This window comes from Anthonomus grandis, chromosome 4, assembly GCF_022605725.1.
Source record: "Anthonomus grandis grandis chromosome 4, icAntGran1.3, whole genome shotgun sequence".
In the NCBI taxonomy this organism is placed as follows: domain Eukaryota; kingdom Metazoa; phylum Arthropoda; class Insecta; order Coleoptera; family Curculionidae; genus Anthonomus; species Anthonomus grandis.
In genome coordinates this window covers 13,011,796-13,039,231 of record NC_065549.1, presented here as the reverse complement: position 1 = coordinate 13,039,231, position 27,436 = coordinate 13,011,796, and the positions used below count along the sequence as shown (strand labels likewise).

Sequence of the window (27,436 nt, the reverse complement as noted above, 5' to 3'; positions counted from 1 at the left end):
AATTAAACATCAATAATTGCTTGAGGAATGTTTTAAAGTACAGAGCTATAAGTACCTGCTCAAGTATTCCGAACTATTAGGAAGTCAACGGTGCGTGGTGACCACTGACCATAGCATGCGAAAATTGTAAAACAAACGAAATGGCGCGTAGTTGTTTGTGTAAAGTTTGTTGACCTTTAAGAAGAAATATGCGGATTTCCTCGTCGAGAATCGTAAAATATTTAGGTAAATTAGCATTAACTTGTAAAAGAAAATGAAAGAAAGAAGAAGAAGATAAAGCATTTTTTAATATTGATGTATGGGCGAGACCATAAGAATTACGAAGAATAAAGGTTACTTTAGTATCATCCGCAAAAAAGTACAACAAATAGTTGAAAAAAAAAATGGTGGTTCCTATTTTATTATAATTTATATAACATTCTATAATTTCACAAATTATTGATTAAATACGTATTTACATCAGAAATAATGAACTATAAGTAGAATAACTTTATAGAGAATGAATAAAAAAAAATAAAAGGTGATAATGGACTCATATATTTTTAAAAGTTGGTTATTGATTTATTTAATAATTGTGTATAAAAAGCACCATAAGATCGGCATAGGCATCAGGAACTTTGAGGCAGCAATAAATTAGTACAACAAGTAGTTAATAAAATAAAATTATGGAGCTATATCTTTCGGGTTAAGTTTTCTTCTAATTTTTTTTAATCAACAATAAATTATACAACTCTAGGAATTAAAAACGTATTTACATAATATACTTTAATAAGCTATTGCTAAGATAATCTTAAAATACGATAGAATTATCATGTTATAAAAACCTGGAAAACGTAGCTATTTAGGTTATGCATAATTTGACAACAAAAAAAGCTCTAGGACAATAAGCTAAACCTGCCTCTTATCTTATAAAATTATTTGAAAAAATAAGTATTACTCATCAAAATATTTAATACAAAAATGAATTATTTTAACTAACGTTCCACCATGTTTCAAATCATCAAAAGGTTTAGAATAAATTTGAATATATAATAACATCAAAAATTTAATTTTATATAGAAAGAGTCTTATTTTAGACCCAATACTGGTCACAGAAATCTTAGAAATAAATAAACGAATTTTTGGATAAAATTTACATATAATATTCAAAACAACTTGATCAATTAAAAATTTATGGGAATATTTGCCACTGAATTCCTATTATGTCAAACCCAACTCATTTATTTACACAAATTGACATGTAAATGTATGGCTGTGGTGTTACATAATATGGAAACATTTAAATGTAGATCAAAATGTTGAGTTATTTAAATGTAGATTTTTTACATCTCTTCTTTCTTTCCAGCACTTTTTTATTATTACTTTTATTTTTCTTTTTTATTTTCTTTTTAATATGCCCGACACCATAACCTATTATAATTTGTTTATAATATGCCAAATAAAACAAAAAAATCTATTCTTTTTTATAACAACAAATTCCTATTGTTATATAACAAATTAATTTAAGTGAATTCAAAATCAATAACTTAAATGCCAATAATTGACCTTCAGACAGCTATAATCACCTCTATTATAAAGAACACATTTAAAAAAGCTTCTCGGTATCTTAATTATAAATAAATTATTTAAATATTTTTTTTATATCACCAATTAATGCATCTGTTTGTTTGTTAATGAGTTCTTAGATTGATGAAGAATTTCTAGTAACAATACAATATTGTATTTTTCTTAAGATTTCTGTGAAAATCTTAAAGCAAATATTAAACGCAGTATTTATTTTGCGATTACATGGATGGAATGCCAGTTTATTCTGATAACTGGGTCAATTCATATCGCAGATGTCAGTAACAGATGTATCAGATTATCATATTTCTTTTCCGGTATGTTATGTTTTGTTTGTTTCCCTGGTATATCGCGGTGACTCATATAAAGTCATTAAGAAATAAAATTATTCAATGGTACTTACAGCACTACCATGTGCTTTTGTTATCGGATACCTAAAGTATCAGATCGTCTAAATATTATCAAAGTCTGAATAGAATGTAATATCTATATCAGATTAGAGTATCTGATTTCTGAGCGTTAAAATTAATCCTTGAAAAACAAAACCTTAACAAATTGAGACCTATACTTAGCAATCATTTTAATTTATTATGAAATGTTTGGAATGTAGTTGCAGCATATAATCTGAATTATATCAGAGAGCCTATACACAGCAATTATTAAATTTTCTGAAATGGTTGACTAGTATTACTAAAATATCTGCTTAACATGGAGATTATGACAACTTTTCTACCAAAAATAAGCAACATTTGCAGATGTAGTCTTGAGAGCTAGAACTGATGTATTTCCAGACCTGCTGATGCTCTGTAATTGCATAAAAAACCTCTAAGCAACATAATACAGTTACATTAATTATTAATAAATCTAAAATAAATTATTGCTCCTCTATGTGTGGGAGGATTAAAATTAAAAACAACGCAATAAATTAAATTAAATAACGTCCAAACGATTCGGATTCCAATGATGCGTTCAACGCTGTAGATCTCAGTGGTGCATCGGTAGATTGATGGCTTTACGGTTGAAAGGAAATGCAAAACATGTCGAACAAGTGGTTGGCGAGATAATCAAATAGTGCAGGTGATGTAGCAAATTCACCATGGAATTATTGATGCATGCCAACGACGCGCGTAGGACGGGAATAGTTAAATATAAAGTGACTATCCTCTTGTACTACTGAATGTAACAGTTTATTTTCTATTTAACGTTCGAGACGTGCATGTGCTTAATTTGAATTGATTTGCTTCCTAATTTAAATGCTAATGTTACTTTTAAATGGATTTTTTTCCTTATATTATTTTATTTGTTAAGGTTCTCAGGAGTAACAGCTGAGAAAAAGTAAAATATGAGAGTACAGATGGCAATAGGAGATTGTCTTCAAGAGCTGCATGATAAGAATAAAGAGAGATATAACACAAGAAGAATTTATTATAGGGAGCACCGTAAGACATGGAAAGTCATTTCTTAATTTTGTGGAAAAAGTACAGTATCTGAAAATACAGTTAAAATCTGTTAACATGATGTCTTTATTGTACGATTTTGACTTCAAGGCAATTCTTCCGTTCAAAACTCACATGTATTTTGGACGTCCATATATTTTCCTACCAAAGAAGTTGTATTTTTTTTAATATTTAGGTAAAATTATATAATAAATTACTTTTTAACCGTAATGTGTTAACCCTTCCCATTTTTTTATAACAGTGAATATATTATGAATTTATGTATGAAAACAAACTAAAATAATCTAAAAATATTAAGATACACTTTTCTACTACTTTCATTTACTAGAAATAATTTTTTTAAGATCAATAAAAAGAATTTTAAAAATACAATCGCTCAAATACATCAATATAGATTATGTGTAGACCTGATTAGGCTGTCAATGATCTATTATGGCTTTAAAAATTTGTCTTTACCTCTCTATTGCAATCAAAGTTCAACAATTCGTTATTTTATGAAATCGAAGTATGTGAACCGTGCCCAATTAAGTTATGCCAAATACAAATAATTAAATAAATAAATAAATCCCAATTAAGTTATACCAAATTTTTCCTTCTTTCAAAATGTATTCAGCCTGAATATTCATGGCTTTATGAAAATTATAATTGCTCCTAAAGGCTTTAAACGTCAGTGGTATGAGATCGTCAATTAATTCCAGTTCTTACCGGAGTAAGCTTTGTTAGTTATTGTTATTAATGATTATTGAAAATTTCCTTTGATTCAATACGATAAAATGTAACGTTCTTATTAGACAGAGGCAAGATCTGTTTTTTCTTAAATTTAATTAATTCCAATTTTTATACAAAGCTTTATTTCTCAATATTATTGAAAGCGTACTAAAACGATTTCAGTAACTCTTCTTTTATTAATTTAATGCAAGATTTTACATATTCCCCTAAGTTGATCTAAGAAATAAGCAAATCATGCCTAATAAAGTTTTCTCAGGCATGTATTTATTTTAACTCTTTTTTTATTTTATTATTTACTTTTGTTTATATTAAGAATTATAAATGGCAACAAAAGTTTTAAAAGACTGGTTGCGATTTATAACTTTATTACATTAAAACGTCTATTCACTTATTCGTTTACTTAAATATTTCTTGTTGGGCGCCAAAAAATATACAAATGTCTGCGATATTTTGGTTAGTGAATGACTTTTGGACCGTTAAATTATTCAATTAAAAATAGATTAATTTTATATATTTCAATGAATTTTAATCCTTAAAAGCTTTTTTCATTTAATTTTTATATTATTTCAGAATATCAAACTTCCACTGAATTCCTGCAGGCGGTATGTATAAAATACTTTTTAATGGATTTTTAATAGCTTAGTAAGCTTGGCAATAATTTGTAATAATGTATATTTTATGGTTTTTCTTCTTTAGCGACTGTATCACTAAATGCCGGCATAAAAACCGTATATTGGAGCTATCATGCCAATTTGTAAACATTAATTAATTAACAAAAGAAATTTGCCGAGCTATTATCCTTAGGGTCTTGATAATTTTGGTTATAAAAACTCATTTGTTATTAGATTTATAGGCAAAAAATCAGACTTTAAATCATAAAATTACCGATGTTTTGAATTATAATAGAGCATTCTTAGGACTTAAATTCAAAATTTTATTTGGGTAGAATTACTGTCAAATGAAACTCAAAATTTTATACTTAAATAGTCAATATTTAAGTTTATACTAGGCCATCCTCAGGTTACTACAAGTATGATTTTGGTTAGGACTTTACAAATATTCAGTATTTTTCAATATCTTGGTATATGGCTAGGATGAAAAAAGATAAGTTCACCCTATAAATTTGAATTTTGTTTGGCCAATATTAGGCATTTATAAATATTCGTTTTTTTGTGTAAATATATTGGCTTATCTGTGGGTCGGATTTACGTCAAAAAAATTGAACTTTAAATTTAACTGGCAATGTTTTGAGCTACATTAGAGTATTTTCAGAGCTTTCCATTGATGATTTTGGTAATAGATTTATTTGCTAATTAAATATCTTGTTTTTCTTTAATGATATGATTATGTTACCTTTATAGTCAAAAGAAATGCAGATACATTAATGATTCTGGTTATTAGATTCTCCTCTTTCTATCCTAATAATTTTGGTAGGTTGGAATAGATTTGTGCTCGAAAAAGGTCTGCAATAAACTATGTCTGTATAAAACCGCACATATTTATAATTGAGTTAAAATAATTTTTTTATGAAATTTTTTTATATTGGATAAAAATCACTCAACCGCCTCATTCTTTACAAAAAGACTGCATCTAAACTAAACACATGAATATGTATGTCTATAAAAAACACTCTATAAAACCTTCAAAACTTGAGTTACAAGGCCATAAAAAAGCGCCAAACGTTTATTTTATAAAATTACATAAAAATGTCCATTTACGAGGCTTAAAAAGCAATTAAAAACTTTAGCACTGAATTACTACCATTAAAACCCTCCCGATAAACTTGTATCGCTTTACTGTTTTAGGGATTAAAGTCAATGATTTCGCTGAAAAAAATAACGAGATTTTTATGATCATCATGATAGTTTATTATACGAATATCTTCTTTAAATCAAAATAGAATATTTCCAATATTATTCTATAATGCTCCCATTTTAAGCACCACAAATAATTACAAAATATCAATTAAATAAACATTTTGAAGTACGATTTTAAATTGCCCTTGATCATTGCTTGTTAAGTCTAGATAATAAAAATAAATATTTTCCTTAAATATTTTATAAGTCGATTAGTACAAGATCAAAAAAAAATCAATTAATGCTTAAAGGAAAATAAATACAAATAAGATCGCCTCTTTACATTTGGCTTTTATTTATTTAACTTGCGTTGCCAGACATTATTTTAGCAATTATCCGGGTGCCGTTTGCCGTCTAGACGCAAACGCAAGCTAATGACATTTTGTTTACACATTTATCAATAGCGATAACGATAATTCTTGGATTAACCGAGCAAGCGTGATTTTAGATGGTAATAATAAAAGTTAATGGTTTTTAGATCTTTAGATGCGATGCAACTTTGATTTCTTATGGTTAGAAACTTACAAGCTCAAGTATCAATATTAAAAATTTACTTACAATGAGGCTACAATAAAAATGATGGTTATTATAAAAGCAAAGTTTAAAAAAATATTTAACAATAAAATTTTCTCAAAGCAGCATGCGATAAAACATTTAATATGAAGTATAAAACTAAGAAAATAAAGAGAAAGCAAACTAAAAAACTGCTTAACGGATCATTCAATTCTGGCCTATCTTCTTTTGGCTTTAATACTTCTAAATCCACCCTCAATTTATATTCTGAAAAGTCTGAAAAAAAAAGTCTGAATTGTCATTCTAAGTTGTTAGTATTTTATTCTGAAACTCTTGGTCTTCCAGAAAAGTTCTTCCTATGTGCATCAGTTCTTTAGGGAGGTTAAGATGGGTCAGAATACTTGGGCGTAGTGCACAGAGAAATTTATCAATAATATAATAAAATAATAATATGTAAGTGTTATGGTGTTAATAATTATGTACTTAAAAGAATTAAATTAACAATAAAATAAATATTAACCCTTACTTTGGCTAATAATTATCCGCTATCGAATTATAAGCTTAAGTGTAAGAATACCTTAATGCTCATCAGTTTGCACTAAAATTCCCTTATCTAACTTTTATAAAGAATCAAAGAGAATAAAAAACTAATCTAAATTTTTGTAAGTGAATTTTTAAATTTCTTTATCTTACAAAAAACATATTCATGACTTTTTCTCGGTTTTTAATGACTTATAATTATGTATATTTATTCGTAATTAAAAAAACAACTTAATTAATTAAAACAGCTCGTTCCTCACATTTTTCTCAGTTGCGTTTTAAATGTCGTTACTAAACCTTAATAAGACCCACTACGACGTATTAGTATCGTTGTTCATATACATACGTATAAAATATAAGTCGGCTTAAAAAGAATCAAATTGAAACTCGCCGAACCAAGCAAGCCGTTATTATGATCGTCAGCCTTGAAAGTGTTTGAACTAAAAATTCCTCTGGTTCGGTGCACCGAAGAGAACGTAAAAGAGATTGTGCGGGCTCGGTCTCGAAATTGATCTTTAAAAACGGTGTTAAGTACCACGGGAGTCATAATAAGTAGCTGTAATATGCACTTTATATTTGCATTGAACGGAATATGAATTTAGTGACATCATAATATTAAATAAGACTTTTGCTCAACTTGGAGTCAGCTATAAACAGTGTTCGATAGTAATAAGATAATTTTAAACTTGTAAGAGAGTTTATTTTTTATAGCTGCTTTAAATTTCTTTTAAAGATGAAAAGACTACTACTGTCAAACTATACAATTTCAACACTGTTAAATCCTAACAAATGTATCACTCTGAAGATGCAAAGATAAAAGAAGCTATGTGAAAGCCAAGATAATAGCCATAAGATTTTTTTTGAAATTATTAAATTACAATAATATTACTTAGGAGGAGAGACCACTATTTAAAAGTGTTACCATTTATTTAAAGATTATACCAGTTTCTTGAATATTAAAAGAATAATCTGCAATTAAATTAATCAGACCACTAAAACGGTAATATAGAAATAGTTTTTTTATGTAAAATTAATAAAAATTGAATAAACTGCCTGCTTATATAAGATACATAAAAGCGTCTACTATAGCTAGCATTTCTTTTGCAAATCTACCCCAATTTGCTTATAAATAATAACCGGTTATTGTAAGAACCCTTTTTAATAATAATCGTCTTTTATTAAAAAAAAACAACAGATAATAAATGAATTTCGATAATCATACATAATAATAATAAGAAAAATAATATATAGATGACATATTATAAAGAAATAATTGTTCCCACTAAAAAAAATACTTACACCTTCTTTATACCCAATACGAGAGATAAATAAACTCAAAACCTGCACCAAAACAAGATTGTACACAAACAAATACCTTTGCATGCAATCGTATACAACCATCATGTACCTCTGAAGCACTTCATACTAGTGAGTTAAAAAACAGAAGCTCTAACTGTTCTTTAAACAAATACCACCTAAATCCTTACTTAAACTTAGTTAAACTATAAAGTAGTTAATCATTGTTTGGCAAGCAATTACCTGTTTTAATCGCATTATAAATTAAAAGACTTGAAAAATGATGATGATTATGAATAAAGACGCTCAAATTGGTTTTAATTTCATTTTTTAGATATTTAGATATGCATTTTAATTCAGTAATTAAATCATGCATAAAAACGCCCAAATGTTGAGTTCTACGGTTTGACATATTTAACCAGTTCAACTCATTAATTTTATGTGATAAGTGATCTGATTTTTTTAAATTAAAAATTAGACGAAATCATGTATTCTGCACCTTTTGAAGACGATATTGTTCCGCTTAACGAAGACAAGGGCCATAAATAAAATAAGCATAATTAAAGTGGGAAAGTATGTACAAGAGTTGCACATAACATTGTAGAAGTTGCTTACCATGATCGGAAAAATTAAGCTGACAATCAAGTATAAAACCCAGATTACGAGCAGAATTAAAAAATGGAAATATTTGGTCATCTATTTTCATTTAAAAATTCGTTTCGATTTCTTTTACCAAACAGTAAGTTTTGATTTTGATAGATTCAGTTGAAGGTCGTGTTTTTAAGAGAGATCTTTTAAATTGTTTAGATCATGATTAGTTTCGTTACAAGTTACAAAGTCTTATTAAGAGAAGCGATAGTACATCTGGGTATCGTCAGCAAAAGATTGTACCTTTCCAACATGAAGAGAGCTTATAAGTTCAGACGTGCAAATAATAAAGAAAAGAGGACCGAGGATAGAGCCCTGAGGTACTCCTTATAGTATGACACTAGACATACATCAGCAAACACTTTTTGTGACCTAGAAAAATACGATGCAATGAGTGACACTCAGTCGACGTCAAAACCGTAATATCTTAGCTTTGCCAACAAGAGTCGATGACTATAGTGTCAAACGCCTAGGAGTAATCTAATAGTTTAAGAATACTTTCAAGTCCATGATCCAATGCCTCACTTATATCATCAGTTACCACAGCCAAGGCGGAAGATGCAGAATACCCCTTACAAAACCCGTTTTGCAATTCTGAGAACCATTATCATTTAAAAATAAGTACAACTGGCTGTATAACATTTTCTCCAATATTTTCGAGAAATGGCAAATAAAATTGCTATAATACGCAAATCATTAAAGGTCTCTGGTTTTTTTGATTTTGGTAAAGGTATTCTTATTGCAGTTCTTCAACTTTGCGGCAAATAGTTTTGTTCTATGCAACTGTTAATAATATTAGTTATGTAAGGATCAACAACTGGACTGCAATATTTTAACATAGACGACATGATTTTGTCTGTGCTACAAGCATTAGTTTTCATGTTTTGAATAATTTTATGCATATCTTCTATAGAACACATGGAAAGCTTAAATTTCTTCGCTGAATTTGTTGTTTTCGTAAAATTCTAGTTTCGTCACAGTCATTAGATCTGTTGTTAAAAAATTGAGAAAAATGCGGGTTTTTAAAATTTGGATCTGTTAAATTAGGAGGTAGCTTGCTATCATTTGGACTTAGGACATTTAACGATCTTAGTGCTGACCATGTTTATTATGTTTTTCTGTTCAGAAATAAAAAAAAATTTCAAATAAAAATAAAATTCTTACTAATTAAATTTTGTTCCAATAGGTTCTTCGGATCGAATTCTAAGAGAAGATATGCAGATTAATTATGATTTTTCAAATAATGATCACCTTTTTTTTCCAGAAAAGGTTAATAAGCAGATAATGAATTATCCTCTACTGTAGTTATCAGATCAGTATGCACCAAAGCTTCTATACAATCATCAGATTGATGCCGAAATATCAAATGTGCTGGGAATTTGACGCACCCGACTTTTTCTTAAACTAGAACAGTCATTTTTCTGTGACAAAGTCAGATTTGAATTTATTTACTGAGATTACTGCTATATAGTTTTTAAAGAGGTCTGCATAGTCTTTTCCAAACAATGATGTTAAAGTATCATCTGCAAATCTTGGGAAAAGTTTAGAAATCACTTGATCAACGAGATTATCCATCACTAAAAAGACAGTTTTTTTTTCTAGTTTGCAAAAAACTCATTTGCATTATACTTTTATTAGAACCTTGATTGATCCATTATTATGAAGTTCTTAAGTAAATAATTTTTTTGCTAAATAAATACTTACCAATCAAAGCAGGTAAGTATTGGAGGAGGTGAAGAAGAACCTTAAAATCATTTTCAGAATTACATTTTCCAATCAGAACAAACAGTAAAAAATTGGATTCTGTACTTTGACCTCCATTTTATAACCCTAGTTTTAGAATTACACGATTAATTGTCAGAACAAGTTTTCATTTTCATTGTATTTGAAAGGTTCTAAATATGATTAAAAAGCTGCATCAGTTCATATTTTACACGAGCCACGAAGTTATTTGAAGGATGCTAGAAGAATGTATGTAATCAAAATAGTCTTAAATAATCACCTATCTCCAGGACTTCATAGTTCTTCCAATTAAATAAAAAAGAAATTATTTGCAGAATTCTATATTATATACTATATTTATTCTATATCATTGCTAATTGGTGTTTTTTTCTAATTTTTATTTTGCAAATCCACCCAAATTTGCTTATTTGAAATACCCTTTTAATGCCTTTAAAAGATTTTGTTTTTTCCATCTTATTAGAATAAATAATTGATCTTATCTGGATCAAGAATCATTAAAAATTTAATGACTTTTCAAACAATGATTATCCCTTTCTTCAGAGAAAATTATGTCAAAGGGTTTGTCCAAATACCATCTACTTCAGAAAGTACTGGATGTTCCAAAGTTTCTTATAAAATGATGAAATCGAACTCAAGTTAACATTTTACAAGAACAAACTAATTGACAGAAATATTATTTAAGAAAAATTGCCAGTTGCGTCAAGATATGCAATTTCTACTCTTTGCAATCATAACAGACATGCATGAAGGTTGTTTTGGACGAGTTTTTAATTTGTCAACTGAGACTAGCAATATACAGGTTTTAAGAGATCTGCATTCACTTTTCTAAATAAAAATTGGGGGTGTCATCTGCAAATGTATTCAGATATCAACCTTTCTTTTTGGAGATACCATATTCTTCTTCTTAGTTTCTTAAGTTAAAGCACATAGCTTAATGCCATAAAATTCTAGTTTAATTTGTAAAATTATCTGAAATGAAGAAATTGGTTAGAGAATGATCTCAAGAGAGAACGTTTATCATGTTCCATTTTTTTTTCATTCTGGTTTTCATAGATTAATTTAAAATTCCATACAATAAGTTATGATCACTAATCAATTTCAAAGCAGGAACAGAATAATGCTCAACGTAGAGCAAAACCGCTGCTAGAGGCAATAATATCAATTAAACTACTTGGCTACTAATGATGATCATTTCGTTTAAACTGAATAATGCTTATAATATACTTTAAGTTAAACAATTAAAGCTTGTCTTCCAATCTCCCTTAGCCCTAGCTAGTACCAAGTTATTACCTTCTTCTAAGCTATTACCAGAACATTAAATCAAAGGAAGAGAAAGTATTCTCAAAGTCAAAGTCTCACAAATCAAACGTCTATTAAAAGGTTACGCATTTCGCCGCATTGAGGCATCATCAGGCCTAAATAAAATTATCAAAGTCAACAAAACGCTAATTAACAGAAAAGACATACCTCATCTAAATACAAAAACTAGACACTGACTCTCACTAACATGAATAAAAATATAAAATATAATATGTCTACAACATCGTGTACCTTTATTATAAAGAATCAAAACAAATACAATTATGAAAGAACAAAAATAAAAAAGTTCTTTAAAAAATTAAATAGGGATCGAATCAGAAACCATTGGATCCGAAATCCGAAGTATATACCTTGTCGCCAAACCGGGATAATAATAATGCATACGAGTATTTACATAATATGAGAAGTGATAAAACGATGTTAACAAGATTAAAGATTATTGAAAATGAAATTAGGTTCGAAATTAAAGATATCATTGACACAATTTTATATTGGGCTTCTCTTAGCTCTTGTAATCTTTAGCTTTTCGAGAAGATCTAGTTTTATTTTACCTTTTCCACACTCATGTAATATAGTTACATCATCCGACACCGAGAAGTGGTGACCAGTCGATAAAAGATGATTTGCAAAGGCTGATTTTGTTTCTTTAATATCGGTGTTCTTACAATTGTTGAAACGACTTATATGTTCTTTCACCCTAGTGGAAATCCCTCTACCAGACTGATCAACATACACAGCGGAACACTCACCATAGTTTTTAAAGTTTGCTCCGTTTTATCCTTTGTGTCTATCAAGTGCTTTTTTAAAGTGTTTTGCAAGTTGGAGAGATATTGAACCAAAAAATTTTAAAGATCTGAATTTGTTAAGATTTAAAGAATTGGAGTGTAAGATGTGGTAGGAGAATTTATATTTAATCATGTATACGAAAAAAGTCTATTTATGGTAGAAAGTGGAAAACCGTTATTAACTGCAAGCTGGTTTATTATGTTAAATTCTTTATAAAAAGATTCCTTGGATAGAGAAAGGATGAACATCCTATCTAACAAATTTGTGGGTTTGTGGTGAGTTATGAATGTGTTGTATGATGTTGTCAGTTGTGGACGGTTTCCCGTATATATCGAATTCGATTTTATCATTATTCCTGATTAACAAAAGGTTTCTCTTCCTTTGATCATATATCTAAGTCTCTTTGAAAATAATGGATGATTATTTTAAATTACAAAACATTAAAGCTGGCCAATAATAAAAAACGCTAAACTTACTAAAACAATTATTATATTTGTTAGTCTACCTATAACATAACGGTTAGCTTCAGTTAGTACCCATCCAGGTCTTTGACTCACCATATTCTCCTGCCTGATGGTAAATATAATGCTCTCCCGGATAGTACTCGCCGTAATGCGAGTGGGGCATGGGCATACAATACTGAGGCACCTCCCCGGTGGTACCGTGGTGGTGGTGGTGATGGTGATGGTGGTGTTGCAAACCGGTAGAGGGGGAGGGCGTGGTCGCCGTTTCAACCCCTTGGCTGGCCACCATCCCGCTGCCTGCGGAGGCGACTGTTCTCCGGAAGCCTCCACCTGATGAGGTTTAATTTATTTGGAGAAGATATAAAGGTTATCACAGGTCCCTAATTCAAGTGTCAAGACTTATTTATTTATTTAACAGCCCTAAAAATTTATTTTAGATGCTTTAAATTCAATTAGCTTATAAACCTTATGTCGAGCTACAGATTCACTTTGTGGTGTTTTATAGACGACGACACAACGGCAGAAACTAATTTACTTCGAGGAAAACGGTTTTAAGCATTTCACCTTTGCCTCCAGGTCGCTGATCCTTTATATTCAAAGGAAACGAGCAAATTAATTAAGTTTCCCGAGTTAAAGTGCAGAGATTTTTGGATTATAACGTAGCAACGATGGTCTGACTGTTTTAACGAAGCCTCACCGAGTTAATTTCGGGACTTAATTAAGTTTATTACTCGATTTACTCTCATTCGCATTAGAGTGGAAAAAATAACAATAAAGGAAAATAATGAAAGTTAATTCATTACTTTATAAACATATTATAATAAATTATGCATTACTTAAATTGGTAATTAATTTTATGATCACATTAAAGAAATTATTAGCAAAGAAACAGCTACATATATTTTCATCATTAAAGACTTTAATACAACACTAGAGAAATAACAAGAAACCACTGAAGAATATGTAGGAAAATTTAGTTTCAATCAGAAAAAAGTACGAGGTCAGAGACTTCTGGAGTTTGTAACGAAATATCGATTATACTCGATGGCGTTATTGTTTAATAAAAAAAAAACAAAGAAAATAGATCTGGGGAAGTTCGAATGGTAATACAAACACTAAAACTGACTTATATTTTTTATACAGTAATAAATCAGTAGTGAGGGATGTTACTAATGTTCTAAACTGTTTTAATATCAATAGCGATCGTCAAATAATAAGAGCTAAAGTAACCGTAAGATAGACCGAAGAAAGGAATGTTAAAGCTGAACTAGTGAACTAGCAGAAAAAAACAAACATAAGGACTAAAAGTCCAAACACCAGGCAATCCAGACAACAATAAGTTTATGAATGTAGGATCAAAAGAAATAACTAAGTACGAGAATAGATCTCCCGTGCATTTTTAAAACATAGTAACCCGAGTTACTAGGTTTTAATTCTGTATCCATAATTGAAATGTACGTAAAATTTCCTATATGGGGCTATTTTATAGATTTGTCTCTAAGAGTTAAGCAACCAAAGTTACACAACCTACTTTTTCTAGTAACTTACAAAAATCGTTTTCTTACCATATCATATACTAGTAATTAAAGTGACTATATTAGACCCTATATGTAGCTAATATACTCTAAATCATATGAAAAATAATAGGGGTCGAATGAAGATAAAATTCTGATAGAAATGCTAAAAGAAGGAAAATTGGAAATTAGGTCAAGATTGTGCATACTGTTCAATAAATGTATACAACAAGGAAAGACACCCAAAAATTGGAACAACGCTATTGTAATATGACTATAAAAGAAAGGAGTTAAAAACGAATTTAGAAAATTAAAGATGAATAGCAGGCGATTGCACATAATTTGGATAACTGTTTGGCATTCGTAGACTTCCAAAAGACCTTTGATAGTATTGCAGCTAGAACGATATTGCAAATGCAAAAAATTTTATTTTTTTGCTAGATAACAATAATCATAAGTAAAATCTAGATTGTTGTGACGAATTCATAATTAGTTATTGAGATTGTTAGGTATTACGACACTATTACAGCGGATATCAATTTAGAAAATACTATCTTATACGCTCAATTATTTTTTATTTCATCTTCTTTTCAATAATTTAGAGTATAGTACTTTTAAATTGATATATACTGTAATAGTAATGTTATACCCAAAAAGGTAACTAACTAATAATAATCACAAAAAGGCAAAAAAAATTTATGATTAAAGGTATTATCAAGTTATAAATGTTATCATTAAGAAAAGCAAGAAAATATAGAGAAACAACCGGGTATTTAAAATTATAAAAATTTGTAGAAATTTACCAAAACAATGTATATTTTTGTCTTAATGGCCCGATACTACAATATAAGGAGAAAATTAAATATAGAATTAGTTACTGATAATTTTTTGTTTCTGAATAAAATACGCAAATATATTTTTTTTTAGTTTATACTTCTACTAAATTAACTGTAAATTGATAAAAAGAATATTGTTATAAATTAATAAAAATCTCAATATTCTAATTTAATTTTTATTAAGAAATATATGAAGAAATAAAGAACAACCCCAGAAAGTCATTACTTGCGAATTTTTATGAACTACAAATGATTTTAATTTTAATAATAAATATATTTCATTAAAATTTGTGTTACACAAAAATGCAGGGTTAATTTTACAAATCCGCCACAATTAAGAATTTAGAGCTTCTGAAATTTTTTAAAAATTAATAAACTGTCTACAAGATAATAGCCTTTTTATATACGATATTATTTCGCATTTCGACTAAATATTACGATACATTTTCAAAAAATCAATAGGCCATAATGAAAATGAATAAATGTATAATATATGTATAAAAAATATTTATGGTGATTTCTATACAGGTGCTAGGATTTAAATATGAAAAGACTTTTTTCACATATAAGCAAAAATATATAGGCCATGTTTTTAAAATAAAAAGAAGTTATTTTACAATAAATTTATGTACGAAGCTGTACAAAAATATTTATGTTGAAAGTTTAATTTTCGATAGGAATTTTTTTAAATAAAAGAACAATTCCAAAATTTAAATTTGTATTTTGTTTTTCCAGAAATTAGCAAAAAAATTTTTCTACTAATTTCGCATAAAGAGACAATAAACAACCCTTGTGATGAAATAGAGTATTGTTAAAATAGAAAAATACTTTCTTATTTTACAAATTTGAGTGTGATTGTGGTTTTTATATTTGCAATACTTAAGATGTGTATCTCGTGGTCGCTGCGGCAGTTAATTATAACTCCTAATAATTCTTAAGATATTTAAATCCTAGGAAAAAATACTTCAGAGACAACGATTAAACCATGGGCAGTATTCACTAATGTATTTATACAAACAATTTAATTTTCAAAATTTTTTGAATAAATTAATTTTAAAAAATTAGAACATTCACTAAAAAAAGGGTGGAAACAAATCCCAAAAGTGTGTATTTAAAATTTTCGATTAGTTTTTTTAAATTAACCGAGTTATACAGCATGAGAAGGAAAAGATTATTTACAAGATATATTTACGTACTACAGACGATTTTAGTTTTCGCAAGAAATCTAAAAAACTAACATTCTCATAAAAATTTGTCATAAGTGACCTTTTGAACATTTTGAAATTTTTTTGAAATCAATTGGTTTTTCTTACTACAAGACAATAAAATAGCCTTATAATGTAAGATTCTATTTCATATAAGCATATAATAACTTTTCCTAAATAGGATTTTTATTTTTTTTTTTAATTCATCGTACGAAGTTCATTTATCGATCGAAGAAGAAAAACAAAAAACAGCTGTTAAAAATCTGTATTTAAATTTATATTTTGTTTTGCTAAAAAAATCCAAATTAATTATTACCTATGGTTTTATGATAATTTACGAGAAAAAATATATGTTTCCGTATAAACCAATGTTAATAATTTAAAAAAATCTAAGTCTATTTCTACCGTTGAATTCATTATTTTTTAATTTAAAAGATATAATCATATTTTTTGGCATATTTTATAAAACTGAGAAAACAATATTTTATGTGAGCAATTTGTTAGTAGTAAAAATCATAAAAAACAAAAATGAATCTTGCTTTTATTTTCTTGAAATATACGCTTTAATACAGAATTATATAAAATTATAAAATATATTTTTATAATTGGTTCTTCTTAATTTCTTCTTTCATAATTTTTTTCTACAAAAGGACGATTTTGTACTTTAGTCGCCAAAATACAAGAAGTTTTTGAATTGTGAAATCTAAATTAAAATTGTTTTTTTTTTAATTAAAGGATGTAATCTGGGAGGTTAAAAAAATATTTTAAACGAATAATTGAGCTTTTATTTTACTATACAGTGCTTTTATTTCAAAACAATCCACCCTTAAAACTTTCTAAAAAAAAACACGTCAAACTAGATATACAGGGGGACGTTTAATTATGCATTTCTCCAGCTAACCTCACTTTAATATGTCAAATGGGAACCCCATCGTATGATACATCATAGTAAGGAGCGTAAAATTCTCTATTCAACGGTATCAAAAAAAATGAAATCGGTAAATGTGTAAGTAAATAGTTAGCGAAAATGTCTAGAAATAATGAATATTTTATTTACGCCAAGCTTTAGTATGTCAAATGGCTACCCCATGGTGTGATACATTATTTTAAAGGGTATTCATTATGCTCTCAACGGTTGTAAAAAAAAATAAAATTGATTGACCAAGAAGCAATTAAAGTGTAAATCGGTAGGGTAGAAAAACAAATTTAATTAGTTTAACAAATTTATTTTATTAAATGTTCAAAATGTGCGCCGTTATTAGCAAGACAATAAAAAAGCTTATTTTCAAACTCCTTACGAACATTGGCAAGGGTCTGCCCGCTAATGTCTCTGCATTCTTGAAATATTCTATTTTTTAAATTCTCAATACTCTCAGGTGTGGTTTTATAAACTTTGCTTTTTAAGTAGCCCCAAAGAAAAAAGTTTAGTTGGGTTAGGTCCGGAGACCGCGCAGGCCATTCGATTGCACCACATCTGCCAATCCACTTTTCTCGAAAATTTTCATCAAGCCACTCTCGAACTACCATAGTGTAGTGCGCGGGAGCTCCATCCTGCTGAAAATGTATATTATTTTCATTCAATAATATAGCACCATGTTGATCTACTTGATTTTCCATAGATTGGATAATGGAAGGGTATATTGCATTTTCTAAAAGGTTTAAATAAATTGCGCCAGTCAAATTTTCTTCCAAAAAAAATGGCCCGATTATTTCATTCCCATAAATGGGATGAAAAAATTAATTTTTTGGGGATATTGGGTATGGCCTTCCCGAAAAACATGCGAATTTTCATTATCCCAGTATCTACAGTTATGTCTGTTCACCAGGCCATTTAAAAAAAAAAGGTCGATTCGTCACTGAAGCAAATGTTCTTCAATAAATGGGGATCGTCGTCAATTCGCTGGCACATCACTTCACAAAATTGAATTCTCCTATCAAAATCAACTTCTCCAAGTTTATGGAGAATATGAATTTTATAAGGAAAGAACTTTTTTTTTTTTTAAACTTTATGTACGGAACCAGTGGAAATATTTGTTAGTTTTGCGGCCTTTGGTATAGACGAAGTTGGATCCATAGCAAACTGTCCTAGTACTTCAACTTGGCATGCTTCATTGACAACTCTATTTTCATATTTTTTCTTATTGCAAATCGATCCCGTCTCTTCAAATTTTCGTATCAATTCTAATACGTATTTATGGTTCACGTTTTTATCTTGATACCTTTCATTAAATGCTCTCGCGGTTCTGCGAGCACACCGATCTTGAGCTCCATAAAGGAAAATTATTTCTGTTCTTTCGGCTAGCGTATACACCATTTTATTAACTCACTGTTTTAACTAAAATTGAAAAATTGCACACGTCAAACTGATAGTTTTAACAATAATAAATCGCCTGCTTTTTAAACGCCTTAAAAATGTAAAGTATTGCAGTGTTTTTTTGTACCTATTAGGTAGGTTTCGCCAAAAATAGAAGTGAAATAAATACACATACAAAGTTATAAGATTTTTGCAAAAAATTTGAAGACACTCTTTTTTCTCGCAAATAACGGTACACATTCTTTACTTAAAAAAATAAATAATTTGCTTGAACTAAATGTACTGTTTGTTTTTACACATTTTAACTTCTAAATTGCTTGTATTTTTTTTTAAATCTATTATAAAAAATGTAACAATTTTAAAATGATGTAGGTACCATACTAAAAGTATTCATTTAAAATATCAAAGTTTGGCGTAAATAAAATATTCATTATTTCTAGACATTTTCGCTAACTATTTGCTCACACATTTACCGATTTCATTTTTTTTTGGTACCGTTGAATAGAGAATTTTACGCTGCTTACTATGATGTATCACACGATGGGGGTTCCCATTTGACATATTAAAGCGAGGTTAGTTGGAGGTGAGGAGGTGATTGACAGAACTTCAGTAAATGCATAATTAAACGTCCCCCTGTATATCTAATTTGACGTGTTCTATTTACAAAAAATACTTATTTAAATTTAGGGTAAATTCGAATAAACAAAAAATGTGACTGTAGTTTATTTATTTTTTTATAACATACTGAACACTACGTTCAGGATTTGGTAATACAATATTTTACCAGATAGATTGCATGTAACAAAGGCAAATAAGACATTTTTTACGATTGTTTTTCTTCCGGATTTTTTCAAGCAAAAGGGAAAAAATGCCATAAAAATCGAATGTTACATCGTAGATCTCCGACCCGAAATGATTCGACAAATGATTACGATAGAACGTCGGGTGAAAGCAGTCGAGTATTTTATTTTCAGGGTTCAACAAACTGTAAGAGGATACGCACACCAAAGCGAAATCATTTTTATATTCAGACGACGCGACGCACGGGTTGTCGATCTTCTTCGAACTTTGTATAGAATGATCTTGAATAGGATTCGGATTTTCGTATATTTATTTTTGAAAAACATAAATTTTTTTTTAGTTAAAAAAATTTGTGTATTGTGTGAAATCCAGAAAAAAACTGTTTAGCTTTAAAAAAAAGCTAAAGCTTCTTTAATTTTCAATATTACGTAGAGGTCTATATTAACTGACTTTAATAATTTCAGCTCTCCAATCCTTATTGTTATTTAATTTTAATCTAATTTAAAATGCCTTGAACAAAATTATCAAGCATAACAAAACACGTATTAAAAATACATGAATGCAAATAGATGATTTCTCACAAAAAAAAAACACAAAATAAAAATTATGTACAAAAAATTTAATTTTTTTTAATAATCATTTATGTGACGATTTAAATATTTTAAAAATATATTCAGTAGACCCAGTTTTGCTGAGGCGAGGAATTTTTCAATATTAGCATTTTATATAAATATTTTTATTTAAAATAGTGGCTAATAAGAAGTATAAGGAGAGTGCTATATATTATTGACTATTTCTCTTAATCCAAAAATTAGTGTAAACTGAGTTTACACTTGATAACGGTTGGAGATACTTACCAACCGAAACGTCGTGTTACATTAAATAAATAAGACAATGCAAGTCCGACAAGATGTTTTCACTGTACCATTGTCTACCACCTTCAAAAACAGAAAGGAACAAAAGTGTTATAATTAAGTAATGTTTTTCTTGCACAATCTAACAAACTACTCCAGAAAAATACTATTTTTAAAAAATAGGTATAATAGTTAAATTCCCAATTCTATATCCTTATCTTTTTTTATATCATTATAATTTGCTTTTAGTATTGTCAATATTATTTGAAATGTAAGTTTACAGCAAGGGTAGTCAATTTGTTGTTTTTTGCTGCATCAATGGACAGTTTTCAAATTAAGGAGTTACAAGGCTGTGTTGAACTGAATTTAATAAAAAAAAATAAAGACTCTTGTGATATTCCAAATGAGAAAGCTTTTAAGCAAATAAAAAAACATTGTTTGCAAGTTTTTGATACTAGTAAATTCCCAGTAGATAGCAATTAAAAGGGCATGTAGGTAGTACTTCTATAAGAGAACGGACCTTGTGCTCACGACTTTAAAGGAAACATAAATGAGATATTCTTATATGAATTTGACATTGTTTATAAATCTGGAAAACAATTGATTATCGCCAATACTCTTTCTCATGCCTATAACGCTAAATTGAATTTTAATAAAAAAATAGATTTGGAAGTTGATGTAGAAAATAGCTGAAAACCTTGACGTCTGATTTTTATATCCTCATCTCGGTCTAAAAATTAGTAGAGTATGTAAATAAAGTGATATTTTTCTTGTATAATCTGATAAACTAAAACACAAATTTTATTTAATACTTTCAATTAATTATTTTTGTTGTTTTTGGCAAGTTCCTCTCAAAATACTTATATCGTATTTATATTTTTTTAATTTAATTGTTTGTTAATGTTTAAAATTATGCGTACATGTTTATCTAAAAAAATATATTTATTTAGACTGTATTCATTATAATATTTACCATCTTATGGTATAATGGTAGATTTTACTATATTTAAAAAATATTTAATTTTGTACATCTTTTTTAAACCACATAAAGGTATAGTAAAAGGTCTTTATGACAAAATTAATTTTTTTCTCAGATAAAAGTATAAAAACTATAAAAGACAAAATGCTGAAATTTAGCAAAATTAAAATCTCAAATTTTTTGTTTTTGACTTAAAACCAGCTGAAAAGTTCATATTTTTAACTATTTTTAATTTAGTCAATACAATTGTCTTACTATTAATAAGAGACAGTAAAATCATGTTTATAGTACATTTTTAACAAAAAAGCCTAAACAAAATATAATTCTACTAAGTATATGTATTCGGATATTATTTTTTTAATTAAAACAATTTTTTAGCAAAAAAAATTCAATGAAAAAAGCTTTAATACAAAATATTAATATTATTTTTTATAAATTATTAAAAGAAAAACTATAATGTGTAACATAAAAATTCGTTAGAAAGTTGAATACTACAATTAACAAAAAAAACAAAAATAATAAGACTGGAAAACTAATATTTCATATGGGATATAATGTAATTAACAATATAATTAATAATTTATGACTTAGTCATTATTCGGAATAACTGTTTATAACATTTTTGATTATATGTCTATCCTTAAAGACAATAAATTGTGAAAAAAAAATTGAAAAACTTAACATAAAATAAATTATGTTTTACTTAGTTCATTGAATATGTCACACCAAAGAATTCTCACCTCATTGTTAATTGATTATATTGAATGAGAAATGTAGATAATCCACAGTAAAATATCGTTTTGCAATTTTAAATAGTCCGGATACCTTCAGAGATTTAATTTTTTTTCCGGTTGTTTATTAATATAAATACCTATCAAAATAAACCTGTTTGAAATAATGCTTAAAACAAATTCATCTACAGGATAATGTTTCTTTTAATATGGCTTTGTTTGCTAACTTTGGTATTTTTAATAAGGCACTGGCTGATTTTTTCCCAAATTTCCGACAACAGAAAATTAAAAGAAATTAATTTTTTTTATGAAAGAAATTTATTTTGCACAAAAATTTGGCCATTAATCAAAAAGGACTTTATTAAATAATAATGATTCAATTAGTATTTAAAATGAGTTTTTTTTAAATATTTTTTTCATAGTATTTACAAAAATTTTACGAAATAGTCAAAAGTTTGAATTTGTGAAGCCTCGTAATATTTTACAGGAACTTTGATATTTTTTTTTAATAATAAATACCGAAACTGTTGAACAACTTATAGAAATGCTCTTAAAAAAGATATTTACATAGGAGTTAAAAATTATTATAGGTAGTTATTCCAGCAGTAATAGTAATAATATAAGTATTAGTAATTATATGCAAAATATAACAATTAGTCTTGACACTTAACACTCAAATAGAACACAAAATATATCTAACTAAAGTGATCCGTAAAGAGCAATGGTAAAGCAAATGTACGACAGTCCATAAATACCAATTAATTTTGTTTACAATAAAAACATAATTTAAAATTTACGTAAATAGTAAAATATGGTAGAGTAATTATTTAAAATAGAATTATATCAGTAGAGAAAACTAACTAACCGGACTTTAATTTAAAATAATGATTAATTCAGTACATAGTCATATAAATTTAGTTTTGATTTGTAATTATGTATCAACACTTAGGTAAAGAAATAAAAAATGACGTAAGCTCTATTTATTTAAAGAGATCATATTTTTTTACATCTTCTTAACTTTTCATATTTTTAAGGTCAATTAAGATATAAAGGTGAAGTAAATCATTATAGTAATATTTCATAAATAAAATTCTTCAATTCAAATTCATGTCAGACCCTCGCCAATTTTTAAAACTAATGAGCTTACTATATCAAAGTTATTCATATTGTCTAAAACGCTTTTAAGGAGATAATTGGATTTTTTGTTACTGTCTGCCGAACGTATGGGGCTTTTATTATTTTCTTACTCGCAAAAGTCTTCCTCCATTATTTCTTATAAAAAATAAGGGAGTTTTGGAAATTTAATAAAACTTGGAAAGCTACTTGCTTAATATTCAAAAAAGTAAAAATAAAATTATCTCTGGTTCTATAAAAGGTTCTGTATAAATCGTCAGACACTATAGACAATTACCAGTAAGGGCTTTTCAAGAAGCTATCTAGAAAAATTTGCAGCAAAACCATTTAAAAAACATCAGCAGTTTCCATAGTTAAAATCAAAGAGAACATTTTCTTTGTCAATCAATATTTTTTTTGAATAAAACAGTTGATGTATTTATTTACGTAAGAAAACAATTAAAAGTTGTTTACATCCTGACTCAAATCACTATCTTAAGAAAAATTCGTTATTTTATTAACTTCTTTATTGACTTATATTCAATAAATATTAATTAATTTTATTAATGCTCACATTTAGTCCTTAGTTCTAGTCTTAACTTCTAACTATGATAGTCTTAACATTTTTATAAATTCTGAATATCTTATTCTGATTTTAAATTTAGCACTCCATTTTTATTTTGGGGACTTATGACAGTTAGAGATAAAGGATGAAATTTCAGATTTATCACTCGTATTTTTGACGTTTTAGCAAAAAATTTTTGCCATAAGTTCAACTTGATATTTGGACTTTCTTAAATCTTCAATTTCATTAATATAAGGCTTTTAGTAAGTCTTTAAAATTCTCTAATGCTCCGATTTATATCCTGCATTTCTTAAACTTAAATTTTTTTGCCTATTATTTTAAAAATTTTTAGAGCAGCATAAATATACATAAAGAATTTTTTAGTGATATGAACGTTCTACGTTTTCAATCAGTCTCTTTCAACTGTGTCTGCAACAACAAAGTATATTGAACATTTCATTTGGAGATGTTTCCTTTAACTTCTTCTAGTATAAGCATATTTTCTTACCTTCCAATATTAATAGTCTTCAAATTTACTATACATTCTTCATATCTTATTCCTATTTAAGATTTAAATCTCTATTTCCATTCAGTGATTTTAAGATCTTTACTAAGAAAACTTTAAAATGAACATTCATATCTTCGATATTTGAACTAAGAATTCTGGTCTTAGGTTCAACTTGATATTCCTAGATTAACTCTTTTGGTTCTTCAACTTTGATTTCAGATTTTTATTGAAACCTTAAAACTCTCTAATACTCCAGTTTCCATCTGGTATTTCTTATGCTTACAATTTTCTTGATTATTATTTGATAAATTCCTAGAGCAGCATAAATAACGCAAGAATTTTTTATACCTCCACGCTTAGTTTTACGAATGTTCTTCATTTTCTTTCAGTCTACTCCTCCAACTATATCTGTGAAAAGAACAAATTATATTGAATATTCAACTGGGTGAAATTTTTTCAACTTTTTCAAGAGCATCTTGAACTTTTAGCTTCTAGGCATTAATGAATATAAAGGTAATACTCCATGCTCCAACAAGTTGGAAATAATTTCTTTTATATAATTGTTATTGTTACTATTAATTTAAAATTTTTAATATTTTTAAAATTGATGGTTCTTTTCATAATAGCATCTCATTTATACAAACTCTTTTTGAATTCTAATTGCATTTTTCGTTATTACGAAAACAATAAAGGATCAAAGGACAATCGAACATCTTATCAGAATAAAATCTAAATTTATTGGTTTTGAAGAACAAACTTTAAATAAATCATGTTTTTTTTTCTAAGCGACTTTTCTGCAATTTTTTTTTATTTGGACGATTTTGTTATTAATTCTTTAATTATTTTGAAAAAGACGTTGATACTTTTAGGCTTGATTAGTTTTAACTTCGGTCAAAAGTTAAAGTTGAGAAGTAAATGATTTAAGTTCTCATTAAAGCTTGTGAACAATTAACTTTTGTCCAGTTGATGTAGTATTCTAGATAGTAGTAGTGGATGATGTAGGAAGTTTTCGTAATTTATGATATCAAAGACTTCTTTATTCGCTTAACGATTGCATTTATTTTTGATGCGTCTTTCTTTATCCAGACTCGTCCAAAACCTATAAGTGGCATCTTGCATAATGCATCATTCAAATATTAAAGAGGTAAGCCATAATCAAGTTCTCATCAGTTTTTTATTTGAATCAGAAGAACTCTGGAAGAAATAATTCAATGTTTTCTTTATCTTAGGCTTTCTGATTAGAAAATTGAATTACAGAATATGAAACTAGATATTAATTAAATGAATATCTTTGCTAACTTCTCTTTTAGCTGGTAAGCTATTGTTTTATAATTTAGATATACGTTATTAATTGCTAAATCCATTGAAACTATTCTGAGTTCATCATCATCATCATCACTAAATTTTCTCATATCTACTGCTAAATATAGATCTACCTTATCACAGGCAAAATATTGACCAGAAAAATGCCCAATCTACAATTCGTAAATATTTATTTGCTTTTAAGATAATTTCTTTTGTGGTAAGTTTCCATGAATCAGGGCACAATTTGTAGCTTTATATTTATATTTTAGCTTTTTTTTTTAAATGAAACAGTTCATGTATTTTAGGAAAAAAATTCTTAGTGAATCCTTAAATGCCTTCGATCCGTCGATTTCCATCCTGCGCTTCTTAAGCTTACAATTTTCTTGCCTATTATTTCAAAAATCAGATTTAATTTTTTTTACTATTTTTACCTTTAGTAATACTAATGTTCTATATTTTCTATCAGTTTTCATTAACTCTATCTCTGAGAAAACTAAAATATATTGAAGATTCCATTTTAAGATGTTATCTTCAACTTCTTCCAAAAATCTTGAACCCTTAATTTCTGAGCATTAATAACAATAGAGGCGATTTTTAAGACTCCAATAAAAGTTGTAAATTTTTGTTATTTAGGATTTTAAAGGCTCTTTTCAAAACTCATGCAAAGAAATAAAGGATAAAACAGCAATCAAACTTATCTACAGTTTTAAGTCTGAACATGAAAAAATAAACTTTAGACAAGCCATGTTTTGTTTCTGAGAGTCTTTTAATTGCCTAAAAAAATTATTTTTTAGTTTATTTGGACATTAAATGACGATTTCTTAAACATCAATTACAGTTTTTTTCAAATTGCTTCTTTAGTTATTTTGCAAATGGTAATAATCTATTTTTGAAAAAGACGCTTGGTTTTTTAGGCTTGATTCATTTCAACTTCTGATAAATTTAAAGTTAAGAAGTAAATAAATAAAGTTCTTATTAAAGCATGTGAACAATCATCTTTCATCCATTTGACGTAGTATTCTTATAAGTTTTTATAATTTATCGTATGAAAGACTTCTTTGTTCCTTAAACAACAAAATTAATGCGCCTCCCTTTATCCAGACTTTTCCAGAATCTAAATGGTTTTGTGCATCATTTAAATATTAAAGAGGTAAACCGTATTCAAGTTCTTATCAGGTTTAAATTTGAATCAGAACAACTCCGGAAGAAATAATTTAATGCATATTTTATTTCAGGTTTTCTGACAAGAAAATTGAATTGTAGGATATGAACTATCTAGGTATCGATTAAATAAATATTATTAGGTTAACTTCTCTTTTAGCTGGTAAACGTTGCTTTTTCATTTAAAATTTATCTTAAATTGTCGTGAAAAAAATACCTAACCGTCAACTTTAGGAAAAAAAAAACTAAAAAAATGCACACTAAGGTGTGTCCTAGCTCATTCTACTTAGTAAAGTAAATAATTTAAAGTACTGGATTAACTTAAAAACAGATATTTGGAGCCAAATATAACTGGGTGGTAGATATTGTGTTATTAGTACACGTATTTAATTGCTAAGTCCAGTAAACCCATTTTCAGTTCATCATCATCACTGAATTTTCTTGTGACCTCTACTAAACATAAAAATTTCATCGCTGGATTTCATCAGTGGGAATTCTGACGTTCAAGTTTTTTGTCGGTTATTCCTGAAAAAATACGCAGCAATCTTACTCTTAATCGGAAATAATGCTTACTTGTTTCTAAAATATTTTTTTGTGGTGAGTTTATGAATTCAGTACAATTTGTAGCATGAAAA

The 27,436-nt window shown here is 27.8% G+C and overlaps 1 protein-coding gene across 2 annotated transcripts in view; it reads right to left on the bottom strand.

Annotated features, from left to right (window-relative positions):
* The window catches only part of LOC126735713 (fibronectin type-III domain-containing protein 3A), a 259,517-nt gene that overhangs the window by 134,753 nt on the left and 97,328 nt on the right, over positions 1-27,436 (bottom strand). The window contains exon 2 of one of the 2 annotated variants that reach the window (XM_050439791.1): positions 13,009-13,245. The exons of the other annotated variant lie outside the window; for it this stretch is intronic. Coding sequence (XP_050295748.1) covers positions 13,009-13,204 — 196 coding nt within the window. The 5' untranslated portion in view covers positions 13,205-13,245. The remainder of the gene's footprint in view (positions 1-13,008; positions 13,246-27,436) is intronic. 2 annotated transcript variants of the gene reach the window in all.